We start from the raw sequence: 18,723 nt of genomic DNA on the forward strand, positions 1-18,723 counted from the left end.
CCCTTCTCCCCAAAGGAAAACAAGACCAAAACTCTCACCTCGGAGGGAGATTTGGGGCACGTTGGTTTTGATATTTTAAGCTAAGTATGTACAGGGAGACTATCGTCAAGGCACTGTTAAAAAAAATAAAATAAAATAAAAAAGAAGAAGAAGGAAGCATTATTTGCCAGATTTGAGTTCATCTCCATCTCACACAACCGGCCGGCCGGAGATACACTGTCACAGGCCACACCGATGGGAAGGGTGCGGCCTCGGCTGAGAGTCATACCGTGGAAACCAGCACAGTTCTGCTTCAGGGCAGAAGGCCCTTGCCTTCCTACAGCAAAGAGGCTCTGGGGTACTCCGCACTGATGGATTTTTCCCGAGAGCAGCCCCCTGGCCCCACAAGCTGCCTCAGAAGCATCTGTCACAGGTGGAAGATTATGAGAGGAAGCTGTAAATTGCTGGAGGCAAGCCCCTGCTCCTTGCAGGAAAAAGTCAGAGCAGAGTTCACATCCCACTGGCGGGGGGCAGGGGGGGGTGTTCTGCCCTGTGGCCCCCGGAGGGGAAAGTCCATCCGGGTTTAGTCAGCTGTAGACGCCAACCCCTTGGCTTCTTCTCTGACATCTTCCGGCTGCCTGTCTTTTCAGAGCATGAAACACCAAATCAGAGGAGAGAGGAAGGAGAAGAAATGCAATGTAGCATCCATTTCCATTTCCACACTGTGTGACTTCAAAATAATGACTCTGTCTTTTTCCTCCAATTATCAGAACTTACATATTCAAACAGAAGCTTTTCTGAAAGGTTCGGAGCCCTGGGAAGCTATTCTCCACAATGTTCATGCATCCAAACACCTAGCATTTTCTTCTTGCAGGGGTGTCTCTGGAACTCTCTCGTGAGCCGCACAGGAGAGTCCACCAACCACATTACAATCCCACTGTGCGCTGGGTCTGACAGAGGGTGACTGACTTGACTTGCTGCCAGCTTGACTGTACACCTGGCTCCCTAGACTCGACTCCTCGTTATATTGTTCCCATTCAAAGATGGTGGGTTTACTATTATTAAATATACATGAGGAAATGTGCCATGCATTTGAATTCCACTCATAAGGAAAAAATTTCCAGAGTGTTCTCAGCAGCAGCTGGTTACTGCTCAGCAGGCACAACCCCGTCTGGGGAAAGTGGTGCTGAGCCCCAAAGATGCCGTCAGACAGAATCCGCTGTGTCGCCCTGGCAACTGCTTGCTGTGATCCGGTCTTCCTCTCTTTGTTCTCCCTCGCTCTCTATTTCCCTATGACTAATCCTGAAGAGCTCTTTCTAATTTGTCTCTGGCATCTACTTCAGTGCATGACCCAGAGAACTTCTAGAATTGTAGAATGACATGGACATCTGTTCCTTTCTTTGGGGGCAAATTCTGGATTTGACCCTTCTTGCCACCACAGGCCAGAAACAGAATAACAAGCCCAATAACCTCCCACTTACGATCTTAGTGGTCAACAATATTGGAATTCGTGAGATAATTCTGATAAGCATGTTTAAAAAGCAGTCTCTGTGCATCAGAATTAGACTTCCTATCACCCTGCCGCTGGTTTTCATGGGCCTCCGCCTCTCTAGAGAACGCTACCACGTATGGCTGCTGAAGTGGATGCTCACACTCTCCTAAGCGGCGAGTCCCTGCAGAGGACAGCTCACTTAGGAGAGTGAGAGAAAGGCAACAGCTTCAAATGGGAATTCTGTGTCGTGGTGTCAGGTGTTAGGGGTGTTCTGTACAGTGGGCAGTAGCAAGTGGAAAGTTGAAATGCTGAGGGGAGGGAATGGTACAGAGAGAGACTCACACTATCTTCTATAGCTGGGAAGCTGCGTTAGGTCACGGAACTACCAGCACCTCGGCACCGCCCCTTACTTTGTCTCTGAGAACGACTGTCTCCCTTCAGACAAGCCCCCAAGGCAGTCCTTTCTAACACTCATAAAGCACTTTTTGAGAGATAGATAAATACCCCTGTGAAAATACCCCTGCGACCATGCAAATATACTGAGAAGAAGAAGGCCTAGAGGACATAGGCAAGAGGACCGAGGCCTGAAGCCTGAGGGGCCATCCCAGCGGCAGGTGCCTGCAGACCAGAGCCCCGGGGAAGAGCCCTGCGTCCCAGTAAGGGATGCCTCTCTGGGCCCTGCAGAGGTCCGATGGCACTCAGGTCCCCCACTGCAGCAAATTCTTCGTCCTCACTGTGTTTGCTTGCTTCCGCTGCTGAGTACATTTGGCTGCAGATGCAATATATTGTAGATCTTGGGGTTATCTCATAGTCCCTTTTGTGTGATGTCTTCCCTGAAGAATCTAGAAGAAGCCTAACAAATGGGAGTGTCCGGGGGAGAACAGATTGTCCCTGATTGCCCTCTCTCTCTGTTCCCCCAAGTTGACAGGAAAGAGAACTAACAATTTCAGGCAATCATTTGTAAGACTGACACACACACACACACAGCATAGTGAGCTACTAAAAATTATCAATTGATTGAAAAAAAATCATCCTTCATCTCACATTTAAGTACAGAAAGCCCATGTTTTTTTCTTCAGAATAGGAGTTTAAAAAGGGCCCCCTCGGGGCACCTGGGTGGCTCAGGTTAAGCGTCTACCTTCGGCTCCGACATCGGGTTCCCTGCTCAGCGGGAAGCCCGCTTCTCCCTCTGCCACTTGTCCTCTCTCAAGTAAATAAATAAAATCTTCTTTTTTTAAAAAAAGGTCTCCCTTATCTCTAACCTAAATTCAAGGTCAATGCCCAGTTAAAGGGCTCCCTGTCTTCAAAGCACATAGGTCAGTCCCCAGTTGATAGATGAGAAAAGGAAGATAGGAAGAAAAAAAAAGAGCTTGACATAGCACAACACTGAAATTTTTCTTACCAAAATGCCATCACAGCAATGAGAGTTATAACCAAGGTCTGGAAAACCCAGTTAGGACACAACTGTTTTTTTCCTGAAAAATAAACCTGTAAAAAAGATTCAGTCAGGAGCCGTGATAAACCAGCAATGCCAATGTGAGAAGGTCCCCTGAAGACTCGCTCCCAGCCGGGATCTTTGCCTCCCAGTGGGCTGGCCAGGGCTCTCTCTCCCGCCTACATCTTCCTGCTGTCTGCCCCCCAAAAAGGAAGTTCTTCCAAAGCCTAGCTCAAGCTTCTCCCTTTCCTTGACACTCTGGCTTATAGTCATTTGTCTTTTTGCTGGCATACTGCAGGACCCGTGTCTGAGCCATTCATTTGGTGCTTATTCTTGAAGTTTTATGAGAGCAGAGGACATATCAGACAAGATACTCTCAGAACCCAGATGTTCATCTCCTTTACTACAACACTTTGGAAAACCAAAAAGTCTTCAAGACATGATGGACTAACTTCCAACAGAAGAGTTTCAGGCATCATGACACATCATGGGAAAGACTTTTATGGTCCAAAAAAAAAAGTACTCTTTAAATCATACACATCAGTATTCAATACTGCTACCTATTTTTAAGGACAGTTCTGAGCCTGTGTCTTATTGATCCTTACACCCATTCAACAAACATTCATTAAGCACTGTTCTGTGTAACACTATAGGGAATCTAAAAATAAGTAAGTTACAGTCTCTAGGAAGCCAATGAGGCAAACCTCTAAGACTGATACATATTGGCATAAAAACTTGCATATGAGGAATGGGCCAAGAACTACAGAATAGACAGCTGTGTAATTGGTGGTGAATCTAGCTGAAAAGACAGGAGAGGTTTTCTGCCCACTTGAATAAGGTGCCCCTGAAATGGGAGCTTCACTGCTAACGCAGTAGAGAGTGTTATGTTTGCTTCCTTCTGCGGGGTACAGGGTAGAGTCGCGCTTTTGGTTGGAAGAGAATGGGAGGCTGGTGGTCGTTAAGAATTGTTTAAAATTGGTCTTTACTTGAATTTCTTGGGCTGGGTATCTGAGTAAATAAAATGTTCCACAGTGTTATATTGGGGTTTGGAGTGGGATTAATCATATACGTTTTTAACAAATATACAAACCCCGTAGGGCTCTTACAATTGAGTCACCCATAGGGCAGCTGGAAGCCACTCTGAATACCAAGAAGTGAATAGCTCATACCATTCTTACATCTCACTGGAACTATTGAGAGGAGAGTCTAATAATGTGCTGGGCAGAGAAGGGACTCAGTGAAATTTGTTGAATCGATTGGCATTAAATAGCATTCGTCTCAGGTAATAGTTCCCCCCTCCAACCTACTCCCCACAGCTGCTGGATTATTTTCAATCTCCATGCTTTTGCTTCAAATCCTTTGACCTAGTGTAGGGAAATGACCTAAGACCTGGAGTCAGGCTTGGAGCCAGGTGTTGAACAAGTCATCTAAACGTCATTGATCCTCATTTCCCTCATCCATAAAATAGGAATGATAAAATAATACCTGCCAACATTTTCAGAGTTATTGGGTGGGTCCAACTAATCCTGCAATGGTTCTCAAAGTCAGGTCCACATGAGAATTACTTTGGAATTTATTAAAAACCAAAATGCCCTAGAAAATTCTGTGCAAAAGCCTGAAGGCCTTCCCACCTCACCCCAACCACCAACACACAGCAGGGATCACCCATCTATCTCTTGGAGGCAGAGAAAGAAGGAAGGAACAGGAACACTAGATTGGATGAGAGCTACTCAGGAGACCTCAATCTTCTTCCAGAACAAGCACCACCATTGGCAGTTGTGCGGAAGTTGAGGCAAGGCCCACCCAGGTTTCTTACCATCTGGTAAGGCCCACAGATTGCTCACAGCCAGCACTTTGCTCATGAATGCACCCACCCAACCCAAGAGTAGCACACTCCCCCTACACACATATGTTTCAATGACCCAAGGATAACGGAGGCTCTGGAGAACAGAGGATACCTAGGGGTTGGTGTCATGGAAGGGAAAGTGAACCTCAGGGAAAGAGCCAAGACCTCCTGCAAAGACAGCACAGGGGAAGCAAAACATCCCCATTACTTGTACTTTATCAAGCTCCCTGGAAGACTCTGATAACATGCCAAAGTATGAGAACCACTCAAATAGTGGGTTTGAAAATGCTAGTAAGAGTGAACACTTGGGGTGCTTGGGTGGCTCAGTCGGTTAAGCATCCGACTCTTGATCTCAGCTCAGGTCTCAATCTCAAGGTCGTGAGTTCAAGCCCTGCATTGGGCTTAATGCTGGACATGGAGCCTACTAAATTAAAAAAAAAAAAAAAAAGAGTGAACACTTATATAGCACTTCTTATGTGCCATATTCTCTTCTGAGTGCTTTATATATACTAATTTATTTCTTTTTCTTTTTTTTTCTTTTTTCCACTATATATACTGATTTATTTAGCCCTCATGATAATCCTTAACAATCTTATGAGGCAGGTAATGTTATCATCCACAATTTATGGAGAAGGGAAAAAAGGAAGGCTAAGTTCCTTATGCGAGATCACACAGCTAGTAAGTCACAGAGCCAGGATTAAACCATCAAAGATTTGGCTCCAGAATCTGTGCTCCTAACCACTGTGCAATGCTGCCTCCCTTTTTCTGTCTGTAAAGCAAGAGAACACTCTACAACTTAGATATTATTGTTATTATTCAGAAGGTTTTCACGGCAAGTGAACTTCTTATCAGGTGGTCCAGGATATCTGAGCCCTACCCTCAGCCATATCTTCTACTCTCCTCCCTAACCAACTCTCACCTAATCCTTCAATGAAGCCAGTGCCAGTCCCCAGATCTTTGCTTATTCTGTCTCCTCTGGAACCTCTCCTCTACCTAGCCAGACCTTACTCCTCCTGGAAGGCCCGGCCCCCATAATGCAGCACTCTGAGCCTTTGCAATATTTACCACATCCAGATACAACTGTTCTTTGTATTGTCCTCGATCTTCCCAGGCTCCCTAGAAATTCCTCAGAAGGGGCCATGTCTTACTCACCTTTGTCTGCCTCCCACAAGCTTATGACAGGGACTATAAGAGGCCTCTGAGTTGAATGAGTGCCCTTTAATACCTACATAAATCCTCTACTGTGTCTACAATTCAACCCCCTTCCCACCCCCATGCCACCCCCACCATACCCAAGACACTGAACCACTTAATGTTTTTAATCTTCAGGAAAGATTATCAGACTGGGCTTTCCATTCATGCATTCATTTAACAAATATTTCTTGAGTACCTACTATATGCCTGTCCCTGGGGATGCAGAGTGAGGAAGGCAAGACATGGGGCCTGTTCTCATGAATGACACATTCTAGTTAATATTCTGGGATAACTGCAAAATAAAGAGATTCCCTGGGTGCAAAGTGAGAGCTACAGAGGTTGTACGTGACCAAATCGTACCAATCAGGGCCGCCATGGATGTAGTACCATTCCCTCCATCCCACTGCAAACTGGTTAGTACACAGGGTACCTTTCTTACACAATATTTTTAATAGTTTGTGTTTATTGAGCAAACTGCTATGTGTTGGGCACTGTGGCTAAGGGCTTCACCTTATTTAATCCTATCACTAATCTTTGCAAGATAGATACTATTATTATCTTTATTTCTCAATGCAATGAAGTAACTTGCCCAAGGACACTTCTACATATATATTTATCCATATATTTATGTTTATTGGTATACCAAGTAGCTTGTCAGCAACATAACATTTTAGCAGTTTTTAGTAGAATATTAAACTCTCTCTGAATCCTTTTAGAATAGGTCAGTGCAGTATAACATAAGTAGAGATAAAAGGGGGCAATGGCCCACACACCAGGTCAGCCCTGGATATAGATTAAGGTCATGAATATCTTCTCCTGGGAAGGGCCACCTGTGGAACACTGGTGGGTCTGAGGGAGCAAGCTGAGTCTCACAGCTATCTGTCAATGAATCGCAGCTAGGAAGGGAATATTGTAGCTTCTCCCTCACTGACACTTCTCTGCATTGGAGAAGGTGTATTTTAAATTATTAAATGATTAACCTCCACCTTTTACTGTACATTTACTGTAAATGTTACCCTGTTTGATAAAAGTTCTCTTTATTCATTAATAAAGCCATTACACTTTACCTTTGCAAGAAAGTGAATACCTATTTCCCCATTTGCACGAACAGTACTAAATATCAAAGGGAAAAGAGGGATTTGGGGATTAATGGAAGTCCCTCTGGGATCTTCTGAAGCCATAGGTAAGGAATTAGTTCAAGTTAAGGCATCCACATAGACCTTACAGCCAAGGACCATATGCATGCAGAGGCTGATGAATTTCACTTGGGGGTGGGGCAGTATAAACAAAAACTGGCAGAATAGTATTTCTGAAATGAACATGTTTTGTACTCATTTCTCTAAACACCTTTTTGAAAAAACAGTTAGTTTCTATTAAAGGGGTAGTATTTAAATACCTAAAGTGTTGGGGCACTTGGATGGCTCAGTCGGTTCAGCGTCTGCCTTCAGCTCAGGTCATGATCTCAGGGTCCTGGAATCAAGCCCTGGGTCATGCTCCCCAGGCAGTCTGCTTTGCCTCTCCCTCTATCCACTGCTCATGCTCTGTCTCTCTTTCTCTCAAATAAATAAATAAAATCTTAAAAAGAAAAAAATACCTAAAGTGTATAAGGATGCAAACTAGGGAGTCTATCAGCAAATAAATAAAGAAAAGCATTCTTGATCAATTTATCTAAAGACTTTGGGCAGGGGGTGGTGTATAGAACACACCATCACTGTTCATTACAAATTTAAGTCTATTTACCTTGTTGGTTTTTTTGGGAATGGCCCTTCTTGGAGAAGATGCACTAACAGCTCTGCTAAATCTGCTTTAAAAAGAGAGAGAGAATGATAATTACTATTCAAATGCCTCTCCAGGAGTTATAAGACAAAAGCCCTGGCTGCCACTAACACAGGAGTATGACTTTTCCTTTGTATTACAGTGCTAATTTAAAAAAGGGAAAGTCAAGGCAATTGAGAGTTCCTTTTGTGGAAAAGAACCTTAGTAAGCATAAATGAATGCATTAAACCTTATATTTTTCTTTTTCTCATAATTAGACCCCAGGAAATGTGCATTTCCCTCCTTAAGTAATAAAAAAAAAAAAAACTAGAAGTTTTGTCCCTGAGAACCAAACATGATTTACTAAATTTAGAAAAGACCACTTCTCCTCCTTAAAGGAGAAGTCATCCTTTGCTAAAATGCGACATTTCCTATAATACCTTGCTCTTAAACAGATACTCCGTGTTTTGTTTCCTTTTTAAAGCAGCAACAGAAAAAACAAGAAAATTACCACATAAGGCAATTGTGTTCCAAAACATTCTAAAAAGAGAGGCGGGATGGCATCATCGGAGAGTGATGGTTGCTGCTGGATCAGAAAAACCATTTTGTAGCATCTAGTTATGGAAAGACCCCATTCTCTCCTTCCTCCCGACTCCTATGGCACTTGGGGATTTACCTGATGGAGCTTGCTTCGCTGGCTGAGGACTTGCAAATACTGAGCCGCTTCAGCCTGGCCAGCTTTCTGTTCCATATTTCTAACTCTTCTATCCTTTCTTCAAGGTTGTTGGTTAGTTTGCAGAGCTGCTTCACTGCACCCACATTTTCCATAAAGATCTGGTCCTAGAAATGAAAACAGTACAGAGGGCATAAATCTACAGTGTGAGACCACCAGGGAACTGTCCACAGTCCTTTCGAAGACAGGTGAAATATACCACTGAAAATGATTATACACACACACAACCTCAAGTTCATTCAAGATAAAACCGGAGAGGGTTGCAACTTAAAATGATCTTGCTAAACTCCTGGCTGTGTAGTAAAGCTGCTTATGTTCAATTTGCAATAAAATAGAAATATGTCCTTGTAATCCAAGAGAGAGAATGGAGCTCAAGGACACTGTCAAGTTTGGAATCTGAAGATTTATTTTGTATGGCCATTATACCATATTTAAAACTCATAAAAAGAAAGTCAGAACAAGCTTCGAAATGTTGATTTGTGTGCACAGCACTAAATCCTCGCAAGAAATGATTCTAGTTCTTCCTGGCAAAATGTGCATCGAATTGTTCAGGTGAAGGAGAAAGGAATGAAGACCTGGGCTTTTCTCTGAGTTCTGCCACTTACTAGATGGTAGACCCCACATCGAACAGAACCACCTCTCTGAGCTTCAGCGTCTTCATCTATGAATGAGAAGATAATTCTTGAGGTGTTAATTTCTGCTTTAACATCCCATGAGCTATCATGTACAATTTCTATTTAACCTAAGTCCCAAACAAAATTGAAAACAACAACACTTAATTCTATCTGTCCAGAGAAGGCCACCAACACACCAGAAAGAGCAAGAAAGGGAAACCAACCACAGCCAGAGTGTGTCAGCCATCCCTTCTCCCACCCACACTTCAGTTGTCATGGAAACATGTGTGTCTCTCTCAGCCATAACAGAAACACTGGAAAGCTCTCATCAACTCACATCCTGACCCTGTGACCTCCCTCCTAGCCCCCTCTCTGTTTACAAGTTCTGAATGCCACAGAATTCTTTGGGGCTCATAGAGGCCCACCCACTGTTGTAAAATGATGAGCTCAAGGCCAAAAGAAAAAGATTGTTTTGTAGTTGGGGGATCAAAGTCGGGGCTGTGTGTCTTTGGGATTCTCATGATGCAAACTGAAGCTTTAAGGGTTTCAAACACTGTAAAGCAACCACTCAGACAGGAATCAGAAACTGAACATTACAAAGTTAAGGCTTAGTTTATGAAGTTTAAACACATGTACACTGGTATAAAACACAACAATAAAGGTAAATATATAGTCAATTTCAACATACTCTACTACTGGAATATGATGGTGTATAAATCACTTAACTTGAATGGAAAAGTTAAAGGACAAAAGTACTAAAAATAACTTTAGCTGCAATAATTGGTTAATGATACACACATACAAAGAGGTATATTATGACATCAAAAACATAAAACATGGAGATGTAAGTAAAAGGGTAGAGTTTTTGTATATGATCAAAATTCAGTTGTTATCAGCCTAAAATAAGCAATAAGATATTTTATGTAAGCCTCATATAACCACAAAGCAAAAACCCACAAAAGATAAAGAGAAGGGAGTCAAAGCATACCACTACAGAAAATCAGTTCACAAAGGAACATAGCAAAAGAGGAAGAAAGGAACAAGGGAACAGCCAAAAAACAATTAATAAGATGGCATTAGTAAGTCCTTACCTATCAATAATTACTTTAAATATAAATGGATTAAATTATCCAATCAAAAGGCATAGAGGGAGTGAATGAATTAAAAAAAAAAATGCTGCTACACGCTGCTCCCTACAAGAGATTCACACCAGCTTTAAGGACACATACATCTTAAGGAATGGAAAAAGATACTCCATGCAAATGGAAACCAAAAGAGAGCAGAGTTAGCTATACTTACATCAGATAAAATAAAATTTAAGTCAAAAACTGTAACAAGAGACAAAGAAGGTCATATACTGATAAAGGGGTCAATTCATCACTGATAAAGGGGGACATTCATCAGACTATAACAATTGTAAATATATACCTCTATACTCTATATCTATTTCTCCAGAGAGAGAGAGAGAGAGATCCAGTATTGGAGAACCTAATATTAAGCAAATATTAACAGACCTGAATGAAGAAATAGAAGCGATTTAATAACAGTAGGGAACTTTAGTATTCTACTTTCAACAATGGATAACTTATCCAGACAGGAAATCAGCAAGGAAGCACTGAACTTGAACTATGCTTTAGACCAAATGGACCTAAAAGACATATCAGAAATCCCACCCAACAGAGCAGAACACACAGTCTTTTCAAATGCATACAGAACATTCTCAAGCCTAGATTATATGTTAGGTCACAAAACAAGCCTTACAAATTTAAGAAGATTAAAATCATACCAAGTATCTTTTCTGACCACAATGGTATGAAACTAGAAATTCATAACAGGAAGAAAACTTGAAAATTCACAAATAGTGGAAATTAAACAATACATGCTTGCAAAACTAATGGGTTAAAGAGGAAATTAAAAGGGAAATAAAAAAATATCTTGAAACAAATAAAAATGGAAATGCAACATAATAAAACTTACGGGATATAGCAAAAGTAGTTCTATTTTTTTTCTTTAAAGATTTTATTTATTTATTTGTCAGAGAGAGAGAGAGGTAGGCAGAGGGAGGAGCAGGCAGAGAGAGAAGCAGACTTCCCATTGAGCAAGTAGCCTGATGTGGGACTTGATCCCAGAACCATGGGATCATGACCTCAGCTGCAGGCAGACACTTAACCAACTGAGCTACTCAGGCATCCCCTGCAAAAGTAGTTCTAAGGGAATTTTATAGCAATAAACACACACATTAAGAAGAAAAAAGAAATATCTCAAATAAACAACCTAACTTTACACCTCAAGGAGCTATAAAAAGAACAAACTCAAATGAAAGATAGTAGAAGGAAAGAAATAACAAATATCAGAAACACTATGGAAAAGATCAACAAAACTAAGAGCTAGTTTTTTTGAAAAGATAAACAAAATTGACAAACCTTTAGCTAGATCAAGGAACAAAAAGAGAGAAGACTCAAATAAATAAAATCAGAAAGGAGAGGTGACATTACAACTGATACCACAAAAATACTAAAGATCCTAAGAAACTACCATGAACAATTAGACTCCAACAAATTGGATAAGTTAGAAGAAATGGATATTCCTAGAAATGTACAACCTACTAAGACTGAATTAATGAAGAAATAGAAAATCTAACAGGCCAATTAAGAAAAAGAGATTGAATCAATAATCAAAAACATCCCAACAAACTAAAGTCCAGTACCAGACAGCTTCCTTGGGGAATTCTACCAGATTCTTAAAGAATCTATACAAATCCTTTTCAAACTCTCCCCAAAAAATTGAAGAGAAGGGAACACTTCCAAACTCATTTTAAAAGGCCAGCATTATCCTGATGCCAAGGTCAGTAAAGACACTACAAAAAAAAAAAAATTACAGGCAATTATCTCTGATAAACATGGATATTCAATAATACATTAAAAGGGTCATACACCATGATCAAGTGAGATCTATTCCTGGGATGCAAAAATGGTTCAACATATGCATATCAATCAATGTGATATGCCACATTAATAAAATCATGTGATCATCTCAATAGATGTAGAAAAAGCATTGGACAAAATTCAGCATCTTTTCATGAAAAAACCTCTCAACAAAGTACAGATGGAATATACCTCTACATAAAAAAGCCCTATATGATAAGTCCATACCTAACATTACACTCAAAGATGAAAAGCTGAAAGTTTTTCTTCTAAGATCAAGAACAAGACAAGGAAGCTCACTGCCCCCACTTCTATGCACCACAATACAAGACAAAGCAATCAGACAAGAAAAAGAAATAAAAGTTATCCAAACTGGAAAGGAAAAAGTAAACTGTATCTGTTGCAGATGATATGATCTTATATACAGAAAGTCCTAAAGATTCCACCAAAAATGGTTAGAATTAATAAATTTAGTAAAGTTGAAGGATACAAAATCAATATGCAAAAATTAGTTGCATTTCTATACACTAACAGCAAACTATTTGAAAAAGAAATAAAGAATCCCATTTACAATGTCATCAAAATCAATAAATACTTAGGAATAAATTTATTCAGGAGGTGAAAGATCTGCACATTGAAAATTACAAGACATTGATGAAAGAAATTGAAGACACAAATACATGGAAAGATATCCCATGCCCTCTCCTATATCAGAGGAGTTAATATTGTTAAAATGTCCATACTATTTAAAGCCATCTATAGATCCAATGTAATCCCTATCAAAATTCCAATGGCACCTTTCACAGAAACAGAAAAAAAAAATCCTAAAATTTATATGGAACCACAAAAGGTCTCCAATACCCAAAGCAACCCTGAGAAAGAACAAAGCTGGAGACATCACATTTCCTGATTTCAAATTATATTATAAAGCTATAGTAATCAAAACAGTACTAGCATAAGAATAGACATATAGACCAATGGAATAGAATTGAGAGCCCAGAAATAAACCCACACATATATGGCCAACTAAAATTTGACATGGGAACCAAGAGTACTTAATGAGAAAAAGACAGTTTCTTTAACAGTGTTGGGAAAATTGGATAGTCACAGACAAAAGTATGAAATTGGACCTCTGCTTTACACCACTCACAAAAATTAACTCTAAGTAGATTAAAGGCTTAAATGTAGACTTAAGACCATAAAACTCCTAGAAGAAAACACAGGGAAAAAAATTTCTTGACATTGGTCTTGGGAACCATTTTTTTGGATATGACACCAAAAGCTAAGCACCAAAAGCAAAAATAAACAAGTGGAACTATATCAAACTAAAAAGTTTTTGTACAGCAAAAGAAACAATCAACAAAATTAAAAGGCAACCTAAAGAATAGAAGAACATATTTGCAAACCATATATCTGATAAGGGGCTAATATTCAAAATATATAAGGGACTCACACAACTCAATAGCAAAACACAAATAATCTAATTAAAATGGGCAGAGGACATGAATAAACATTTTTCCAAAGAAGATATACAAATGGCCAAAAGGTACATGAAAGGATGCTTAATATCACTAATTATCAGGGCAATGCAAATCAAAACTATGTGAGATATCATCACATACTTGTGTTAGGATGGCTATTTTTTAATTTTTTTAAGATTTTATTTATTTATTTGACAGAGACAGAGTTAGCGAGAGCAGGAACACAAGCAGCCGAGCAGGGAGCCTGATGTGGCACTCGATCCCAGGACCCTGGGATCATGACCTGAGCTGAAGGCAGATGCTTAACGACTGAGCCACTCAGACGCCCAGAATGGCTATTTTTTAAAAGGCAGGAAAGAGATAACAAGTGTTGGCGAGGGTATGGGAAAAAGGGAACCCTTGTACACTATTGGTAGAAGTGCAAATTGATACAGGCACTATGAAAAAACAGTATGGAGATCCCCAAAAGTTCTGGGTGTTTGTCTGAAGGACATGAAATCACTGTCTCTTAAGAGATATCTGCACCCCTATGTTCAATGCAGCATTATTCACAATAGCCAAGATATGTAAACAATCTAAGTATCCATTGATGACAAATGGATAAAGAAAATGGGACACACACACACACACACACACACACAAATGGACTATTCTATACATTATTATTATGTATATTATGTAATAAAGAAGGAAATCCTGCCATTTGTGACAACATGGACGGAATTGAGGGCATTATGCTAAGGGAAATAAGTGAGACACAGAAAAACTGTGTGATATCACTTATATGTGGAAACTAAAAAAGCCAAACTCAGAGAAACAGAAGTAGAATGGTGGTTGCCAGACACTGAGAGATGGGGGAATGAGAAGATGTTCATCAAAAGGTACAAACTCAGTTTAAAATGATTAAGTTCTGGGGATCTAATGTACTGCATGATGACTATTTTAACAATATTGTATTATATACTTGGAAGTTGCTAAGAGAGTAGATCTTAAATGTTCTCACCACACACACAAAAGTTAATTATGTGGCTGATGGATGTGCTAACTAACCTTACTGTAGTAATCATTTTGCAATATGTATGTGTATCAAATCATTGTGTTGTATCCCTTAAACTTATATCTCAATAAAGCCAAAAAAATTCAGTTGGTAAAGAAGGATAGTTGGTGGGAGATTTGAATAAAATAAGATAGGACAGGGGCGCCTGGGTGGCTCCGTTGTTGAGCATCTGCCTTCGGCTCAGGTCGTGATCCCAGGGTCCTGGGATCGAGCCCCACATCGGGCTCCCTGCTCCGCGGGAAGCCTGCTTCTCCCTCTCCCACTCCCCCTGCTTGTGTTCCCTCTCTCGCTGTCTCTCTCTCTGTCAAATAAATAAATAAATAAATCTTTAAAAATAAATAAATAAATAAATAAAATAAGATAGGACACAAATTGAAAATTGTCAAATCTGGGTGAAGTATATACATGGGTTTCACTATTATTCTAAGTCTGCATATATTTGAAATTTTTTATTAAAAATGTTAATAAATAAATAAATCAGAAAACAAAAACCAAGAATCTCCTGACAAAAGCTCTTTAAAATTTTCTAATTCTGGTACAAATGTTCCCTTGCTTCTAAATTTGTTTTAATAAAAATAAGGCAGAAATCATGAAGACAAGAATAACATTCTATGGTTCTAAATCACAGTAAATGTCATATGACCATTTGCTATGTTTACATTGTAGAAAGCCTTATACTATAATTATAACTGGTCTTTATGTCCAAGCAGGGGTCCCAGATTCCCAGCCATCATCTCTGACTCCTCCCCATCTGCTCCCCCAGGGGCGATCCACCACGCAGTGCTATCAGCTCAGTCTCCCAAATCTCCTGAATCCACCCAGTTTTCTCCATCCTCACTGGCACTACCATACCTAATACTCTTTTTTATTTTTCTTGGCAACAAGCTTCTTCTTCTTTTTTTAATGCTTGTCTGATACATGAATTTGTGATTTAGCCCAAAAGAGAGAAGACCATGGAGAATGATATATAAGTCCCCTCTAAAGCACAGTAAGTTCATTCTGCAATATCTACCCAACAGGACTTTTAAAATGCTGCCTCATGAGATCTGAGCAATTGGCTGCGATTGTCCAGTTACTTGTAAATAATGATGACAAATCAGCTCTGATTTCTCCAAATCAAATTTGCTGGCACCATACATCTTCCAGGTAGATCCAATAGGCAAGAAGATAATTCATGTGTTTTCCTATTTAAGAGGAAATAAAAGTAGAGAGGAAATTTACTACTACCTTCCTGGTTATAATTATGGCCCTGACTTTATGGATCCAAAGGAAAAGTACCCAAAAGTGAATTTCAAGGACATTATGTTATAGGGATTGACTCTGAGTAAAATACCTCTGACTTCTGTCCTCTCACACCATAGTGAAGCCAGTATAAATATGTTCGAAAACATTATCCAGAACTTTCTGAAAGTGTTCCTTTCTATGCAAGTGATAAGGTCTCTGTGAGTTCACTTTAACCATGAACATGCAACCAGATGCCTTGGGAACTTGGTTTAAATACACATATCCGGGTCCCATGTAAAAGTCTGTATTCATTAGGACTCAGATCGGCATAAGTCTGGGGCATTTTGAAAAGCTTCCCCATCTAACAGTGTTAGTTAATAACTATTTTATAATTGAACTTGATTATTCAACTCGTCCAGTCATTATTAACCATGTTGGAGGGGACCCACTATCTCAGCTGAAATGTAGCTTTACGATTATGATGCAAAAATGATTAAACCCCTTTGCCACCAAAAACTGCTCATGAGACTCTGGGGGGAAAGTAGAAACTGCTTCAGATCACACAAGGATCTTGTGCCCATTTATGACTTGCTTTGGGGTGAAGGTACAAATGGACAGCATGACATATTTTCTGAAGGACATGTGGAGCAGTTTGGCAAGTATCTGTGCACATGAAAACAACAGGAAACATTATGAAATCAGGGCCTTACTGGGCTTAGAGCAGGTCCCTTACCTAAGCCTTATCCTTCACCATAGACTCTGTGCTCTAATCAAGTTGAACTATTTGCCCTTTGCGGAACATCTCAAGCTTTCTCTAGTTTCTGGAGCTAGGACTGCACAGGCTGCTCCCTCTACCAGAAGCACCTGTCTCCCCCACCTCCCACTTCCCTTCCGCGTGGTGTCCTAGCTACCCATACGATAAACACCCAGGGACACATCTTGTCCACAGTCAGTTCGCCAGTACAGAGCAGGAACTCAGTATGAATTACATGAGTGAATGTTCTTACAGGGACGGTTCATGTCATGAAGCACTGGGAGGCCATAGCACTGATCTCTAGTGCAATGAAGACAGTGGCCAAACTTCTAGTTTATTCTTTTATCTGAGGCTGCTCTCAGAAAAGCAAAAAGACTGAGGTCCAAATTCCACTTCTGTATTAGGAAATGTCCATGGAAATTTGGGTGAATTAAACAAAGAAATACTAGTGTTTCACATCCTCAGAGCAGCTGGAGGTGGGAAGCTGGTTTGACTGTACCCAGCAAACTGGTTTCCATTCTGATCAGGTCCTTTCCAACTTTGGGAGGGTTTAGCTCAGGAAATGGATAAAAGTTCCTTCAGTGCCCCCCTCACTCCCTGGGTAAGCCTTGCAGAATGCAGTTTGCAAGCTCCGGGGTCCCTCACAGTTCTGGTGATAAAGGAGCCTGCAACAGAAGCCCCCAGACAACGGGGTTGATCTCTTCTCTCTCTGGGAACTACAACTTGTCCTCTATCTAGCAACACTAAATAAGGGAAACTCAGCCTGATCGCAAAGAAAGCTTCGAGAAGTTGAAATAGGCTCTTATTTCTTCCCCAGTGAGAGTCACAGACTTGAAAATTTCTCCTCGTGGCATCTGATGTTGCATGGACTAATGTTTTATAATAAAATCATGGGAGGGGGGGCGCCTGGGTGGCTCAGTTGGTTGGGCAACTGCCTTCGGCTCAGGTCATGATCCTGGAGTCCCGGGATCGAGTCCCACATCGGACTCCCTGCTCAGCAGGGAGTCTGCTTCTCCCTCTGACCCTCCCCCCTCTTATGTGCTCTCTCTCTCTCAAATAAATAAATAAAATCTTAAAAAAAATAAAATAAAATCATGGGAGGGGCGCTTGGCTGGCTAAGTCGGTTAAGCGTCTGTCTTGGGCTCAGGTCATGGTCCTGGAGGTCCCGGGGGTCCCGCGGGTCCTGGGATCCAGCCCTGAGTCTGGCTTCCTGCTCAGTGGGGAGTCTGCTTCTCCCTTCTCCCTCTGCCCCTCCCTCTCCTCCTACTCATGCTCTCTCTCTCTCAATAAATAAAATCTTTTTTTAAAAAAAGTCTTTCCCTGTAATAAAATCATGGGAATACAATAGCCTGCAATTGAGCATCACAAGAACGACTGTCAATGGGAGAAAAACCGTCTTTAGCCAGTGGATGTGTCTGGCAATTATATGGGCTTTGAATAAACCCGGCTTTAGATCTTTGTCCAGGTCTTGATACGGATTTAAAAAAAAACAACAACAGAATCCCTAAGACAGAAAAGCAGACTGCTGAGTTACACTTTGGTAAATAAAGCATAAAATTCCAGGTATTGAATCAGTGGCTTGAATAAACCGGCCTATCTGATTTTCAAAGTATTGCCACCACCTGCTGCCGTAATATTTGAATTGCAGTTTTAGGTGTCTGGAACGAGGTATTCTTTTCCTGACATTTTGTTACAAAAAATTTCCAAGCATACAGAAAAGTTTTTGAAATTATACAGTAAATGCCCATATACCTACCACTTAAATTCCACAATTAGCTCCATCCATCCATCCATCCATCCATCTTGTTTAAATGCATGTGTTAAAATAAAAAACAAATGGAGACCAGCCTTGAAAATTCCCTGAGCAGACAAAACTAGTTTAGTCATATAAACAAAGCTTAATCTAAATTATTTTGCACAACTAACTTGACCTACATCATCTCTTGCTTGTGCCTCTGGAAATCATAAGCAGAAGCTGAACTGTTTCCCAAGGTTGATACGAAGTAACCACCGACCAGTTTCCTATCACTTAAGAAAATTCTAATATTATAAGCAATCACAGTGAAAAATAAACAGGCACTGCTTTCTTTCTATATAAGCTGCTTCCTAAACTGCCTCATTCTGTGTTTTTGGTTTCAGTTTGCAAACTGCCTTTTTGTGTGTGTGCACAATAATACCACCCTGGTGATACATTGGTTTTACTTGTGTTATTTCTGAACTTTTAACACATGAAAA

At 40.5% G+C, this 18,723-nt stretch overlaps 1 protein-coding gene across 7 annotated transcripts in view; it reads right to left on the reverse strand.

Moving 5' to 3' along the window:
* The window catches only part of MYRFL (myelin regulatory factor like), a 113,353-nt gene that overhangs the window by 13,197 nt on the left and 81,433 nt on the right, over positions 1 to 18,723 (reverse strand). For 5 of the 7 annotated variants that reach the window (XM_073900669.1, XM_073900667.1, XM_073900666.1 and 2 more), the window contains 4 exons: positions 8,378 to 8,541; positions 7,687 to 7,750; positions 2,874 to 2,959; positions 39 to 113 (listed from right to left, as the gene is read on the reverse strand). In XM_073900669.1, the coding sequence (XP_073756770.1) occupies positions 39 to 113; positions 2,874 to 2,959; positions 7,687 to 7,750; positions 8,378 to 8,541 (389 nt within the window). The remainder of the gene's footprint in view (positions 1 to 38; positions 114 to 2,873; positions 2,960 to 7,686; positions 7,751 to 8,377; positions 8,542 to 18,723) is intronic. The other 2 variants (XM_073900664.1, XM_073900665.1) reach the window with 2 other exon arrangements.

Source organism: Callorhinus ursinus, unplaced genomic scaffold, assembly GCF_003265705.2.
Source record: "Callorhinus ursinus isolate GAN/ISIS: 27379988/994484 unplaced genomic scaffold, GSC_fseal_2.0 scaffold14, whole genome shotgun sequence".
Classification (NCBI taxonomy): domain Eukaryota; kingdom Metazoa; phylum Chordata; class Mammalia; order Carnivora; family Otariidae; genus Callorhinus; species Callorhinus ursinus.